The sequence below is a fragment of the Lipotes vexillifer genome, unplaced genomic scaffold (genome assembly GCF_000442215.2).
Source record: "Lipotes vexillifer unplaced genomic scaffold, Lipotes_vexillifer_v1.1 scaffold612, whole genome shotgun sequence".
NCBI lineage: Eukaryota > Metazoa > Chordata > Mammalia > Artiodactyla > Lipotidae > Lipotes > Lipotes vexillifer.
This window is the reverse complement of record NW_006784340.1, coordinates 869,452-884,973: the sequence shown is the minus strand read 5'-3', so window position 1 is coordinate 884,973 and position 15,522 is coordinate 869,452. Positions and strand designations below refer to the sequence as shown.

Sequence of the window (15,522 nt, the reverse complement as noted above, 5' to 3'; positions counted from 1 at the left end):
TGAACCTTGAAACAGAAAGGAGTCAAGAGTTCATTCTTGTTGTAACCCTTTCACTAGAAATACCTTTCTCAATATTTTCCAAGTTGAAGTTATCATCTGACAAGATTCCAGCACAGGCTCGGACTTCGTCCTTATCACAGGGGGCCTGGAAGTCCTCAGGCGGCAGGGCTGTGCTTTCTGAAAGCTCACTTTTCAGGCTTCCTGCTCCACTGCTGCTTCTACTCAAGGTTGCCTTCTCAAAGGATTCCTGAAAGAGAAATTCAGTTGGTAATACCCACTTCTTTCCTTTCTTCTGCAGGACTTAAAACTCATTAGAATTTATATTAAAATGACTAAAATATTATTACAAATATTTGTGCTGAAGTGGCATCCTTAGTTCCACCTATACATATGCTATAGAATTCATTCAGTCCATAACTACAAAAAGTGGGTCTGCAAGCTACCACTGGACAAAAAAGAATGGATGTGGCAAGATGCTGAGTAACAAAGGTCTGTGCAATCTGATGAAAGAAAATGTAGCACTAAGGAATAGAAATGTAGAATAATTCTGGAGGTAGGTGGCCAAGATGGAGGAGTAGAAAGACCTTAAGCTCACCTTCTCCTATGGACACACCAAAACAACAAGTATTTACAGAGCAACTATTGAAGAAAAAGACTAGAATCTACAGAAAATATCTTCTACAACTAAAGATATAAAGAAGGAACCACAATGAGACAGGTAGGATGGACAGGGACACGGTAAGTCAAGACCCATACCTCTGGGTGGGTGACCCTCAAACGGGAAGATAATTACAATTGCAGAGGTTCTCACCAAAGAGAAATGGGTCTGAGCCCCACATCAGGCTCCCCAGCCTAGGGGTCCTGCACCAGGAAGATGAGACCCCAGAACATTTGTTTTTGAAGGCCAGCTGGGTTTACTTTCAGGAGAGCCAGAAGATAGGAGGACACAGAGACTCCACTGTTATATGACACACACAAAAGTTCACACACTCCAGCACCTAGGGAATAAGAAATTACTTGAAAGGAGCCTGGGTCATACCCCCCTGCTGATCTTGGAGAGTCTTCCAGAGGAGAAGGAGGCACGTGGAGCTCCCCTGGGGACATGGACATTGACGGTGGCCACTTTGGGGAGCTCGTTCTACCATGTGGACACTGTTGTTGCAAGTGCCACTGTGGAGTCCTCCCTCCAGCTTATCAGCACTAGGACTGGCCCCGGCCCTGCCCACCAGCCTGTAGGAGCCAGTGCTGGGAAGCCTCAGATCAAGCAGATAGTCAGGAGAAGATATAGCTCCACTCATCAGCAGACCAGTTTCCATAAGACCCCCTGAGCCCACAGCTGCCACGGAAAAAGGCCCTGTCCACCAGAGGGCCCATAAAACAGCCCCATACACCAATGCACAAGCACTAGACCAGGGATCCTCAGGTGTTCCAGCCAGCTACCCTGTGATCTGGTCCCACAAACTAGTGGGCAGATACCAGTACCATGACCAATGCAAACTTTCAGCCTGCCTTGTCAGGACCCAGCCAACCCATCAGCAAGCCTACATCAGCTCTAGGACCTCCTGGGCCTGGACCCTGCCCACCAATAGACCAAAACCAGTTCTGATAAATCTTGGGCCCCTAAGCCACCTACACTAGAGTCCAGCCCCACTCACCAGTGCGCCAGCAACAGCTTTGAGAAACTTCAGAACCCACAGCCAGCTGTATCAGGAATCAGCCCCAAAGCAGGCCAACACTAGACATGGGAACACAGGCTCCACAACACCCACCCCAGGACCCACAGCTCCACCACCAGTGGGCCATCATTAGCTATGTCACCACCAGTGGCTCAGCAGTCAGTTGTGTCATGACCCAGCCCCAACAACCAGCAGCTGACAGGCAACCAACTAGACCTGGGGCCAGCCACACCTACCAGAGCACTCACAGTGGTCAGCCTGCCACAAAAGAAGACCCATGCAGCCCACATAGGGGGCAACCCTAGAGCACATAGCTCTGCTGACAGAGGCGAGTGTGCTGCCAGGATGCATAGGATGTTTCCTACAAAAGACTACTTCTCTAAAGTCAGGAAATTTAAGAAACCTACAAAATACATAGAAATAAAAACAGAAAACTAGACAAAATGAGGTGACAGAGGAACATGTTCCCAAAGAAGAAACATGATAAAACCCCAGAAGAAGAACTAAGTGAAGTAGAGAGAGGCAATCTACCCAATAAAGAGTTCAAGGTAATGACTGATGGTAAAGATGATCAAAGAAGTGAGGAAAAGACTGAATGAACAGAGAAGTCAGAAGTTTTAACAAAGAGTTAGAAAATATAAGGAAGGAGCAAACAGAGATGAAGAATACAATAAGTGACATGAAGAAAACACTAAAAGGAAACAACAGTAGATGATGATATAGAGGAACAGATCAGTGAGCTGGAAGACAGAGTAGTGGAAATCACTGAAGCTGGAGAGAAAAAAGAAAAAAAAGAAATGAGGATAGATTAAGAGACATTTGAGACAATGTCAAACATGCTAACATTCACATTATAGGGTATAGGGGTACCAGAAGAAGAAGAGAGAGAAAGGGGCAGAGAATATATTTGAAGAACTCCCTGAACCTGGGAAAGGAAATAGGTAACCAGGTTCAGGAAGCACAGAGAGTCCCAAACAGGATCACCCCAAAGAGGACCACAACAAGTCAATTGTAATTAAAATGGCAAAAATTAGAGATAAAGAAAGAATATTAAAAGCAGCAAAAAAAAAAAAAAAAAATAGCAAGAAGTTACATACAATGGAACTCTCATAAGACTATCAGCTGACTTTTCAGCAGAAACTGCAGGCCAGAAGGGACTGGCATGATATAGTTAAAATAATGAAAGGGAAAAACTTACAACCAAGAATATTCTACTTGGCAAGGCTCTCATTCAGATTTGATGGAGATGAAGAGTTTTACAGACAAGCAAAAGCCCAAAGAGTTCAGCACCACCAAACCAGCTTTACAAGAAATGTTAAAGGTACTTCTCCAAGTGAAAAAGGCCACAATTAAAAACAGAAAAATTACGAAAGGAAAAGGCTCACTGGTAAAGGTAAATGTACATGTACGAATATAGTAGGAAGGTTAAAAGACAAAAGCAATAAAAGCATTTAGTCAGCAACAAGTAATTAAGGGGTATACAAAACAAAAACGATGTAAAATATGGGGTCAAAAACAAATCATGATGGGAGGGAACTTAGATTACAGGATTGTTAAAATGAAATTTATTATTTTTTCTTTTTTTAACATCTTTATTGGAGTATAATTGCTTTACAATGGTGTGTTAGTTTCTGCTTAACAACAAAAGGAATCAGTTATATATATATATATACATATGTTCCCATATCTATTCCCACTTGCAACTCCCTCCCTCCCACCCTCCCTATCCCACCACTCCAGGCAGTCACAAAGCACTGAGCTGATCTCCCTGTGCTATGCAGCTGCTTCCCACTAGCTATCTACCTTACGTTTGGTAGTGTATATACGTCCATGCCTCCTTCTCACTTTGTCACAGCTTACCCTTCCCCCTCCCCATATCCTCAAGTCTGTTCTCTAGTAGGTCTGTGTCCTTATTCGTTTTACCCCTAGGTTTTTCATGACATTTTTTTCCCTTAAATTCCATATATATGTGTTAGCATACGGTATTTGTCTCTCTCTTTCTGACTTACTGCACTCTGTATGACAGACTCTAGGTCTATCCACCTCATTACAAATAGCTCAATTTCGTTTCTTTTTATGGCTGAGTAATATACCATTGTATGTATGTGCCACATCTTCTTTATCCATTCATCCGATGATGGACACTTAGTTTGTTTCCATCTCTGGGCTATTGTAAATAGAGCTGCAATGAACATTTTGGTACATGACTCTTTTTGAATTATGGATTTCTCAGGGTATATGCCCAGTAGTGGGATTGCTGGGTCATATAGTAGTTCTATTTGTAGTTTTTTAAGGAACCTCCATACTGTTCTCCACAGAGGCTGTATCAATTTACATTCCCACCAACAGTGCAAGAGGGTTCCCTTTTCTCCACACCCAATCCAGCATTTATTGTTTCCAGATATTTTGATGATGGCTATTCTGACAGGTGTGAGATGATATCTCATTGTAGTTTTTATTTGCATTTCTCTAATGATTAGTGATGTTGAGCATTCTTTCATGTGTTTATTGGCAGGCTGTATATCTTCTTTGGAGAAATGTCTATTTAGGTCTTCTGCCCATTTTTGGATTGGGTTGCTTGTTTTATTGTTATTAAGCTGCATGAGCTGCTTATAAAATTCGGAGATTAATCCTTTGTCAGTTGCTTCATTTGCAAATATTTTCTCCCATTCTCAGGGTTGTCTTTTGGTCTTGTTTATGGTTTCCTTTGCTGTGCGAAAGCTTTGCAGTTTCATTAGGTGCCATTTGTTTAATTTTGTTTTTATTTCCATTTCTCTAGGAGGTGGGTCAAATAGGGTCTTGCTGTGATTTATGTCATAGAGTGTTCTGCCTATGTTTTCCTCTAAGAGTTTGAGAGTTTCTGGCCTTACATTTAGGTCTTTAATCCATTTTGAGCTTATTTTTGTGTATGGTGTTAGGGAGTGATCTAATCTCATACTTTTACATGTACCTGTCCAGTTTTCCCAGCACCACTTATTGAAGAGGCTGTCCTTTCTCCACTGTACATTCCTGCCTCCTTTATCAAAGATAAGGTGACCATATGTGCGTGGGTTTATCTCTGGGCTTTCTATCCTGTTCCATTGATCTATCTTTCTGTTTTTGTGCCAGTACCATACTGTCTTGATTACTGTAGCTTTGTAGTATAGTCTGAAGTCAGGGAGCCTGATTCCTCCAGCTCCATTTTTTGTTCTCAAGATTGCTTTGGCTATTCGGGGTCTTTTGTGTTTCCATACAAATTGTGAAATTTTTTGTTCTAGTTCTGTGAAAAATGCCAGTGGTAGTTTGATAGGGATTGCATTGAATCTATAGATTGCTTTGGGTAGTAGAGTCATTTTCACAATGTTGATTCTTCCAATCCAAGAACATGGTATATCTCTCCATCTGTTTGTATCATCTTTAATTTCTTTCATCAGTGTCTTATAATTTTCTGCATACAGGTCTTTTGTCTCCTTAGGTAGGTTTATTCCTAGATATTTTATTCTTTTTGTTGCAATGGTAAATGGGAGTGTTTTCTTGATTTCACTTTCAGAGTTTTCATCCTTAGTGTATAGGAATTCCAGAGATTTCTGTGCATTAATTTTGTATCCTGCTACTTTATCAAATTCATTGATTAGCTCTAGTAGTTTTCTGGTAGCATCTTTAGGATTCTCTATGTATAGTATCATGTCATCTGCAAACAGTGACAGCTTTACTTCTTCTTTTCCGATTTGGATTCCTTTTATTTCCTTTTCTTCTCTGATTGCTGTGGCAAAAACTGACAAAACTATGTTGAATAAAAGTGGTGAAACTGGGCAACCTTGCCTTGTTCCTGATCTTAGTGGAAATGCTTTTAGTTTTTCACCATTGAAGACAATGTTGGCTGTGGGTTTGTCATATGTCACCTTTATTATGTTGAGGAAAGTTCCCTCTATGCCTACTTTCTGCAGGGTTTTTATCGTAAATGGGTGTTGAATTTTGTCAAAACCTTTCTCTGCATCTATTGATATGATCATATGGTTTTTCTCCTTCTATTTGTTAATATGGTGTATCACGTTGATTGATTTGCGTATATTGAAGAATCCTTGCATTCCTGGAATAAACCCCACTTGATCATGGTGTATGATCCGTTTAATGTGCTGTTGGATTCTGTTTGCTAGTATTTTGTTGAGCATGTTTGCGTCTATGTTCATCAGTGATATTGGCCTGTAGTTTTCTTTCTTTGTGACATCCTTGTTTGGTTTTGGTATCAGAGTGATGGTGACCTCATAGAATGAGTTTGGGAGTGTTCCTCCCTCTGCTATATTTTGGAAGAGTTTGAGAAGGATAGGTGTTAGCTCTTCTGTAAATGTTTGATAGAATTTGCCTGTGAAACCCTCTGGTCCTGGGCTTTTTTTTGTTGGAAGATTTTTAATCACAGTTTCAATTTCAGTGCTTGTGATTGGTCTGTTCATATTTTCTGTTTCTTCCTGATTCAATCTTGCCAGGTTGTGCCTTTCTAAGAATTTGTGCATTTCTTCCAGGTTGTCGATTTTATTGGCATAGAGTTGCTTGTAGTAATCCCTCATGATTTTTTGTATTTCTGCAGTGTCAGTTGTTACTTCTCCTTTTTCATTTCTGATTCTATTGATTTGAGTCTTCTCCCTTATTTTCTTGATGAGTCTGGCTAATGGTTTATCAATTTTGTTTATCTTCTCAAAGAACCAGCTTTTAGTTTTATTGATCTTTGCTATTGTTTCCTTCATTTCTTTTTCATTTATTTCTGATCTGATTTTTATGATTTCTTTCCTTCTGCTAACTCTGGGGTTTTTTTGTTCTTCTTTCTCTAATTGCTTGAGGTGCAAGGTTAGGTTGTTTATTCGAGATGTTTCCTGCTTCTTAAGGTGGGCTTGTATTGCTATAAACTTCCCTCTTAGAACTGCTTTTGCTGCATCCCATAGGTTTTGGGTCGTTGTATCTCCATTGTCATTTGTTTCTAGGTATTTTTTAATTTCCTCTTTGATTTCTTCAGTGATCACTTCGTTATTAAGTAGTGTATTGTTTAGCCTCCATGTGTTTGTATTTTTTACTGCTCTTTTCCTATAATTGATATCTAGTCTCATGGCGTTGTGGTCGGAAAAGATACTTGATACAATTTCAATTTTCTTAAATTTACCAAGCAAGGCTTGATTTGTGACCCAAGATATGATCTATCCTAGAGAATGTTCCATGAGCACTAGAGACAAATGTGTATTTTGTTTTTGGATGGAATGTCCTATAAATATCAATGAAGTCCATCTTGCCTAACGTATCATTAAAGCTTGTGTTTCCTTATTTATTTTCATTTTGGATGATCTGTCCATTGGTGAAAGTGGGGTGTTAAAGTCCCCTACTATGAATGTGTTACTGTCGATTTCCCCTTTTATGGCTGTTAGTATTTGCCTTATGTATTGAGGTGCTCCTATGTTGGGTGCATAAATATTTACAATTGTTATATCTTCTTCTTGGATCGATCCCTTGATCATTATGTAGTGTCCTTCTTTGTCTCTTCTAATAGTCTTTATTTTAAAGTCTATTTTGTCTGATATGAGACTTGCTACTCCAGCTTTATTTTGGTTTCCATTTGCATGAAATATCTTTTTCCATCCCCTTACTTTCAGTCTGTATGTGTCTCTAGGTCTGAAGTGGGTCTCTTGTAGATAGCAAATATATGGGTCTTGTTTTTGTATCCATTCAGCCAATATGTGTCTTTTGGTGGGAGCATTTAGTCCATTTACATTTAAGGTCATGATTGATATGTATGTTCCTATTCCCATTTTCTTAATTGTTTTGGGTTCGTTATTGTAGGTCTTTTCCTTCTCTTGTGTTTTTTGCTTAGAGAAGTTCCTTTAGCATTTATTGTAAAGCTGGTTTGGTGATGCTGAACTCTCTCAGCTTTTGCTTGTCTGTAAAGGTTTTAATTTCTCCATCAAACCTGAATGAGATCCTTGCCGGGTAGAGTAATCTTGGTTGCAGGTTTTTCTCTTTCATCACTTTAAATATGTCCTGCCAGTCCCTTCTGGCTTTCAGAGTTTCTTCTGAAAGATCAGCTGTTAACCTTATGGGGATTCACTTGTGTGTTATTTGTTGTTTTTGCCTTGCTGCTTTTAATATGTTTTCTTTGTATTTAATTTTTGACAGTTTGATTAATATGTGTCTCGGCATATTTCTCCTTTGATTTATCCTATATGGGACTCTCTGTGCTTCCTGGACTTAACTATTTCCTTTCCCATATTAGGAAAGTTTTCAACTATAATCTCTTCAAATATTTTCTCATTCCCTTTCTTTTTCTCTTCTTCTTCTAGTACCCCTATAATTCAAATGTTGGTGCCTTTAATGTTGTCCCAGAGGTCTCTGAGACTGTCCTCAGTTCTTTTCATTCTTTTTTCTTTATTTTGCTCTGCAGTAGTTATTTCCACTGTTTTAACTCTCAGGTCATTTATCCGTTCTTATGCCTCAGTTATTCTGCTATTGATCCCATGTTGAGTATTTTTCACTTCAATTTATTTTGTTGTTCATCACTGTTTGTTTCATATTTCGTTCCTCTAGGTCCTTGTTAAATGTTTCTTGCATTTTGGCTATTCTATTGCCAAGATTTTGGATCATCTTTACTCTCATTATTCTGAATTCTTTTTCAGGTAGACTGCCTATTTCCTCTTTATTTGTTAGGTCTGGTGGGTTTTTATCTTGCTCCTTCATCTGCTGTGTGTTTTCTGTATTCTCATTTTGACTATCTTACTGTGTTTGGGGTCTCCTTTTTGCAGGCTGCAGGTTCGCAGTTCCCGTTGTTTTTGGTGTCTGTTCCCAGTGGCTAAAGTTGGTTTGGTGGGTTGTGTGGGCTTCCTGGTGGAGGGGACTAGTGCCTGTGTTCTGGTGGATGAGGCTGGATCTTGTCTTTCTGGTGGGCAGGTCCACGTCTGGTGGTGTGTTTTGGGGTGTCTGTTGACTTATTATGATTTTAGGCCGTCTCTCCGCTAATGGGTGGGGTTGTGTTCATGTCTTGCTAGTTGTTTGACATAGGATGTCCAGCACTGTACCTTGCTGGTTGTTGAGTGAAGCTGGGTGCTGGTGTTGAGATGGAGATCTCTGGGAGATTTTTGCCATTTGATATTATGTGCAGCTTGGAGGTCTCTTGTGGACCAGTGTCCTGAAGTTGGCTCTCCCACCTCAGAGGCACAGCAGTAACTCCTGGCTGCAGCACCAAAAGCCTTTCATCCACACGGCTCAGAAGAAAAGGGAGAAAAAGTAGAAAGAAAGAATTAGTAGAAGTAGAAAGAAAAAGGAAGAAAGAAAGAAAGAAAGGAAGAAAGAAAGAAAGAAAGAAAGAAAGAAAGAAAGAAAGAAAGAAAGAAGAGAGGGAGGGAGGGAGGGAGGAAGGAAGGAAAGAAGGAAAAAAGAAAGAAAGAAGATAAAGTGAAATAAAATAAAGTAAGATAAAAAATAATAAAGTTATTAAAATTAAAAAAATTATTAAGAGGAAAAAAACACAAAAAACAAAAAAATGGATGGATAGAACCCTGGGACAAATTGTGGAAGCAAAGCTATACAGACAAAATCTCAGAAGCATACACATACACACTCACAAAAAGAGGAAAAGGGGAAAAAATCATAAATCTTGCCCTCAAAGTCCACCTCCTTAATTTGGGATGATTCATTGTCTATTAATGTATTCTACAGATGCAGGGTACATCAAGTTGATTGTGGAGCTTTAATCTGCTGCTTCTGAGGCTGCTGGGAGAGATTTCCCTTTCTCTGCTTTGTTCTCACAGCTTCCAGGAGGTCAGCTTTGGATTTGGCCCCGCCTCTGCATGTAGGTCGCAGGAGGGCGTCTGTTTTTCGCTTAGACAGGACGGGGTTAAAGGAGCCGCTGATTCGGGGGCTCTGGCTCACTCAGGCCAGGGGTAGGGAGGGTCACGGAGTGCAGGGCGAGCCTGTGGTGGAAGAGGCTGGCGTGACGTTGCACCAGCCTGAGGCACGCCGTGCGTTCTCCCGGGGGAGTTCGCCCATGGATCACGGGACCCTGACAGTGGCGGGCTGCACAAGCTCCCTGGAAGCGGGGTGTGGATAGTGACCTGTGTTTGCACACAGGCTTCTTGGTGGCAGCAGCAGCAGCCTTAGCGTCTCATGTCTGTCTCTGGGGTCTGCGCTTTTAGCCGCAGCTCACGCCCATCTCTGGAGCCCCTTTAAGCAATGCTCTTAATCCCCTCTCCTCGGGCACCAGGAAACAAAGAGGGAAGAAAAAGTCTCTTGCCTCTTCGGTAGGTCCAGACTTTTCCCCGGACTCCCTCCCGGCTAGATATGGCGCACTAACCCGCTGCGGACTGTGTTCACGCTGCCAACCCCAGTCCTCTCCCTGCGCTCCGACCGAAGCCCAAGCCTCAGCTCCCAGCCCCGCCTGCTCCGGCGGGCGAGCAGACAAGCCTCTTGGGCTGGTGAGTACTGGTCGGCCCTGATCCTCTGTGCAGGAATCTCTCCGCTTTGCCCTCCGCACCCCTGTTGCTGCTCTCTCCTCTATGGCTCCGAAACTCCCCCTCCGCCACCCGCAGTCTTCACCCACGAAGGGGCTTCCTAGTGTGTGGAAACCTTTCCTCCTTCACAGCTCCCTCCCCCTGGTGCATGTCCCGTCCCTATCCTTTTGTCTCTGTTTATTCTTTTTTCTTTTGCCCTACCCAGGTACGTGGGGGGGTTTCTTGCCTTTTGGGAGGTCCGAGGTCTTCTGCCAGCGTTCAGTAGGTGTTCTGTAGGAGTTGTTCCACATGTAGATGTATTTCTGGTGTATCTGTGGGTAGGAAGGTGATCTCCACGTCTTACTCTTCCGCCATCTTCCTGGAAGTCCTTCTGCAATTTAAATTGAGATCAGCAACTTAAAATTTTAAAAATGTATATCTGTGTGTTTATATATGTGCATACAGCTATATATAAACCTCACAGTAATAACAAAACAAAAATCTATGATAGACACACACAAAAAAGAGAAAAGAATCCCCACATAGCACTAAAGATAGTCCTCAAGCCACAGGTGAAGGGAACAAAAGAAGAAAGAACACTAAAATAACTACAACAACAACCACAAAACAATTAACAAAATGGCAATAAGTACATACCTATCAATAATTACTTTAAATGTACATGGAATAAATGCTCTAATCAAAAGACACAGAGTGGCTGAATGGATAAAAAAACAAGATACACATATATGCTGGCTACAAGACACTCATTTCAAATCAAAAGATACACACAGACTGCAAGTGAGGGGCTGGAAAAGGTATTCCATGCAAGTGGAAATGAAAAGAAAGCTGGAGTAGCAATAATTATATCAGACAAAATAGCATTTAAAACAAAGACTATAAAAAGACTGAAGAATTTTACAATGATCGAGGGCCAGGAAGATATAACAATTTTAAATATATAAGCACCCAACATAAATACCTAAATACATAGAGAAAATATTAACAAACATAATTAGAGAGATTGACAGTAGCACAATAATAGCAGAGGACTTTAACACTCAACTTACATCAATGGAGAGATCATCCAGACAGAAAATCAATAAGGAAACATTGGTCTTAAATGACACACTAGACCAAATACACTTAATAGATATACATAAAACACTCCATTGAAAAGCAGAAGAACACACATTCCTTTCAAGTATGCATGGAACATTCTCCAGGATAGATCACATATTAGGTGACAAAATAAGTCTCAGTAAATTTAAGAAAAATGAAATCATATCAAGCGTATTTTCTGACCATAATGTTATGAGACTAGAATCAACTACAAGAAAAAAACTGCAAAATACACAAACACATGAAGGCTAAACAATATGCTACTAAACAACAAATGGATTACTGAAGAAATCAAAGAGGAAATCAAAAAATACTTGTAGACAAACAAAAATGAAACACAACAGTCCACAATCTATGGGATGCAGTAAAAGCAGTTCAAAGATTGAAATTTATAGCAATACAAGCTTACCTTAGGAAACAAGAAAAAATTGAAAAAAAACCACCCAAAACCGAAACCTAACAAACAACCCTCCCTGCAAAAAAACAACAAAAAACCCAACTTAACCTTACACCTAACAGAATTTGAAAAAGAAGAATGAAGAAAACCCAAAGTTAGCAGAAGGAAAGAAGATGTAAAGATCAAAGGAGAAATAAATGAAATAGAGATAAAAAAAACCCAAGACAAAACAAGAAAAAAAAAGATCAGTGAATCTAAGAGCAATTGTCTTGAAAATATAAACAAAATTGATAAAGCTTTAGGCAGATTAACTATGAAAAATATGAGAAAAAGACAGAGGGTTCAAATCAATAAAATCAGAAATGAAAAACGAGAGGTTACAAACACCACAGAAATACAAAGAATCATGAGAGAGTTCTATAAATGATTATATGCCAATAAAATGGACAAACAAGAAGTAATGGACAAATTCCAAGAAATGTAGAATCTCCCAAAACTGAACCAGGAAAAAATAGAAAACATGAACAAATTACCAGTAATGAAATTAAAATAGTAATAAAAAATCCAACAAACTAAAGTCCAGGACCAGGTGCTTCACAGGTAAACTCTACCAAACATTTAGAAAAGAGTTAGCACCTATCCTTCACAAACTATTCCAAAAAGTTTCAGAGACAGGAACACTTCTGAACACATTCTAAAAGGCCAATATCACACTATACCAAAGCCAGATCAAGATATAATAAAAAAGACTATTGACCAATATCACTGATGTACATAAATGCAGAATTCTCGAGAAAATATTAGTAAACCGTATTCAAGAATACATTAAAAGGACCATACATCTTCATCAAGTGGGATTTATCTCAGGGATGCAAGAATGGTTCAAATCCACAAATCAATCACTGTGAAACACCACATTAACAAAGTGAGGAACTCACCAAGAAGGAAAGAGAGAGGACCCAAAGAAAGAAAATAAGAAAATGAAAGAAGAGAAATAACAACCAACACCATAGAAATACCCAAAAAAATAAAAAATAAAAGAGAATACTATGAACAATTATATGTTAACAAATTGGACAACCTAGAAGAAATGGAAAAGTTTCTAGAAACATACAGCCTGCCAAAACTGAATCAAAAGGAAATAGATAATTGAACAGACCAATCACTAGAAATGAAATAGAATCTGTAATAATAATTAAAAAAAAATCCAAACCTCCCTGCAAACAAAAGTCCAGGACCAGATGGCTCCACTGGGGAATTCTATAAACATACAAGGAAGAATATATACCAATCCTTCTCAAACTCTTCCAAAAGACTGAAAAGAAGGGAACACTCCTGCAGTCATTCTATGAAGCCACCATAACCCTGATACTAAAACCAGACAAAGACACTACCAACAAAGAAAATTATAGGCCAATATCTTTGATGGATATAGATGCAAAAGTCCTCAACAAAATATTAGTAAACCAAATCCAACAACATATAAAAATACTTTTTCATATACACTGATCAAGCTGGATTCATCCCAGGGTCACAAGGATGGTTCCACATATGTAAATCAATCAATGTGATACACCATTAGCAACCGAAAAAAGACAAAAATCACATGATCATTTCAATAGATGCAGAAAAAGCATCTGATAAAATTCAACATCCTTTCATGAAAAATACTCTCACCAAAGTGGGTATAGAGCATAATTCAGAATAAAAAAAGCTATTTATGACAAAAATACAGCCAACATAATACTCAGTGGTGAAAAGTTGAAAGCCTTCCCACTAAATTCAAGGAACAAGGCAAGGATACCCACTCTCATGACTTCTATTCAACACAGTGTCAAGTTTCTGAGCCACAGCAGTCAGACAAGACAAGGAAATTAAAGGTATCCAAATTGGAAGGGAAGAGGTGAAATTGTCATTATATGCAGATGATATGATTCATATACACATATAGAAAACCTTAAAGACTCCACACAAAAATTACTAGAACTGATCAATGAGTTCAGCAAGGTAGCAGGATACAAGATTAACATACAGAAATTGGTTGCATTTCTTTTCACTAACAATGAAATATCAGAAGAAGAAAGTTAAAAAAAAATCCCTTTTAAAATTGCACAAAACAAATAAAATAGTACTTAGGCATAAAACTGACCAAGGAGGTGAAAGACTTATATTCCAAAAACTATAAAATATTTTTAAAGGAAATTGAAGATGATTAGAAGAAATAGAAAGACATCCCATGATCCTGGAATGAAAGAATTAATATTATTAAAATGGCCATACTATCCAAAGCAATCTACAGGTTTAATACAATCCCTATCAAATTACCCATGACATTTTTCAATGAACTAGAACAAATAATCCTAAAATTTATATGGAACCACAAAAAGACACAGAATTGCCAAAGTAATCCTGAGGAAAAAAGAAGAGAGCTAGAGGCATAACCCTCACAGACTTCAAACAATACTAAAAAGCTACAGCAATCAAAACTGCATGGTATTGGCACAAAAAAAGACATATAGATCACTGCAATAGAAGAGAAAGCTCAGCAATAAACCCACACACCTACGGTCAATTAATCTTTGACAAAGGAGGCAAGAAAATACAATGGAGAAAAGAGAGTCTCTTTATGAAGTGGTGGTGGGAAAGCTGAATAGCTGCATGTAAATAAATGAACTTAGAACACATCCTCAAACCATACACAAAAATAAACTCAAAATGGCTTAAAGGATTAATTATAAGACATGACACCATAAAACTCCCAGAAGAGAACATAGGCAGAATACTGTTTGACATAAATTGTAGCAATATGTTTTTGGATCTGTCTCCTAAGGCAAAAGAAATAAAAGCAAAAATAAACAAATGGGACCTAATCAAAGGAAACAAAACAATAAGATAACCTACAGACTGGGAAAATATTTGCAAATGATGCGACCGACAAGGGAATAATCTCCAAAATATACAAACAGCTCATACAACTCAATATCCAAAAAACAACAAACCCAATCAAAAAATGGACAGAAGACCTAAATTGACATTTCTCCAAAAATGGCATAGAGATGGCCAAAAGGCACATGAGAAGATGTTCAATATTGCTAATTATTAGAGAAATGCAAATCAAAACTACAATGAGATATCACTTCACACCAGTCTGAATGGTCATCATCAAAAAGTCTATAAATAATAAGTGCGGGAGAAGGTGTGGAGAAAAAGGAATTCTCTTACACTGTTGGTAGGAATGTAAATTTGTGCAGCTACTATAGAGAACAGTATGGATGTTCCTCAAAACACTAAAAATAGAGTTGCCATATGATCCAGCAATCCCACTCCTGGGCATATATCCAAAGAAAACTCTAATTTGAAAAGATACATGCACCCCAATGTTCATAGCAGCACTATTTACAATAGCCAAGACATGGAAGCAACCTAAATGTCCATCAATAGATGAATGGATAAAGAAGATATGGTATATATGTATACCATGAAATATTATCCAGACAAAAAAGAATAAAATAATGTAATTTGCAGCAACATGAATGAGCCTATAGATTATCATACTAAGTGAAGTCAGAGAAAGACAAATATCACATGATATCACTTATATGTGGAATCTAAAAAAAATGACACAAATGAACTTATTTACAAAACAGAAACCGACTCACAGACACAGAAAACAAACTTATGGTTACCAAAGGGGAAAGGAGGAGTGATAATTTAGGAGTTTGGGATTAACAAATACACACTATTATATATAAAGTAGAAAAACAACCAGGACCTACTCTATGGAACAGGGAACTATATTCAATATCCTGTAATAACCTATAATGGAATAGAATCTGATAAAGAATAACATATATATACAAAAACTGAATCACCCTGTTGTACACCA

General features: G+C 38.7%; 1 protein-coding gene across 1 annotated transcript in view; it reads right to left on the bottom strand.

Moving 5' to 3' along the window:
• Window positions 1-15,522, bottom strand: part of NEK10 (NIMA related kinase 10) — a 299,100-nt gene that overhangs the window by 114,420 nt on the left and 169,158 nt on the right. The window contains exon 26 of the mRNA XM_007456721.1: window positions 64-247. Coding sequence (XP_007456783.1) covers window positions 64-247 — 184 coding nt within the window. The remainder of the gene's footprint in view (window positions 1-63; window positions 248-15,522) is intronic.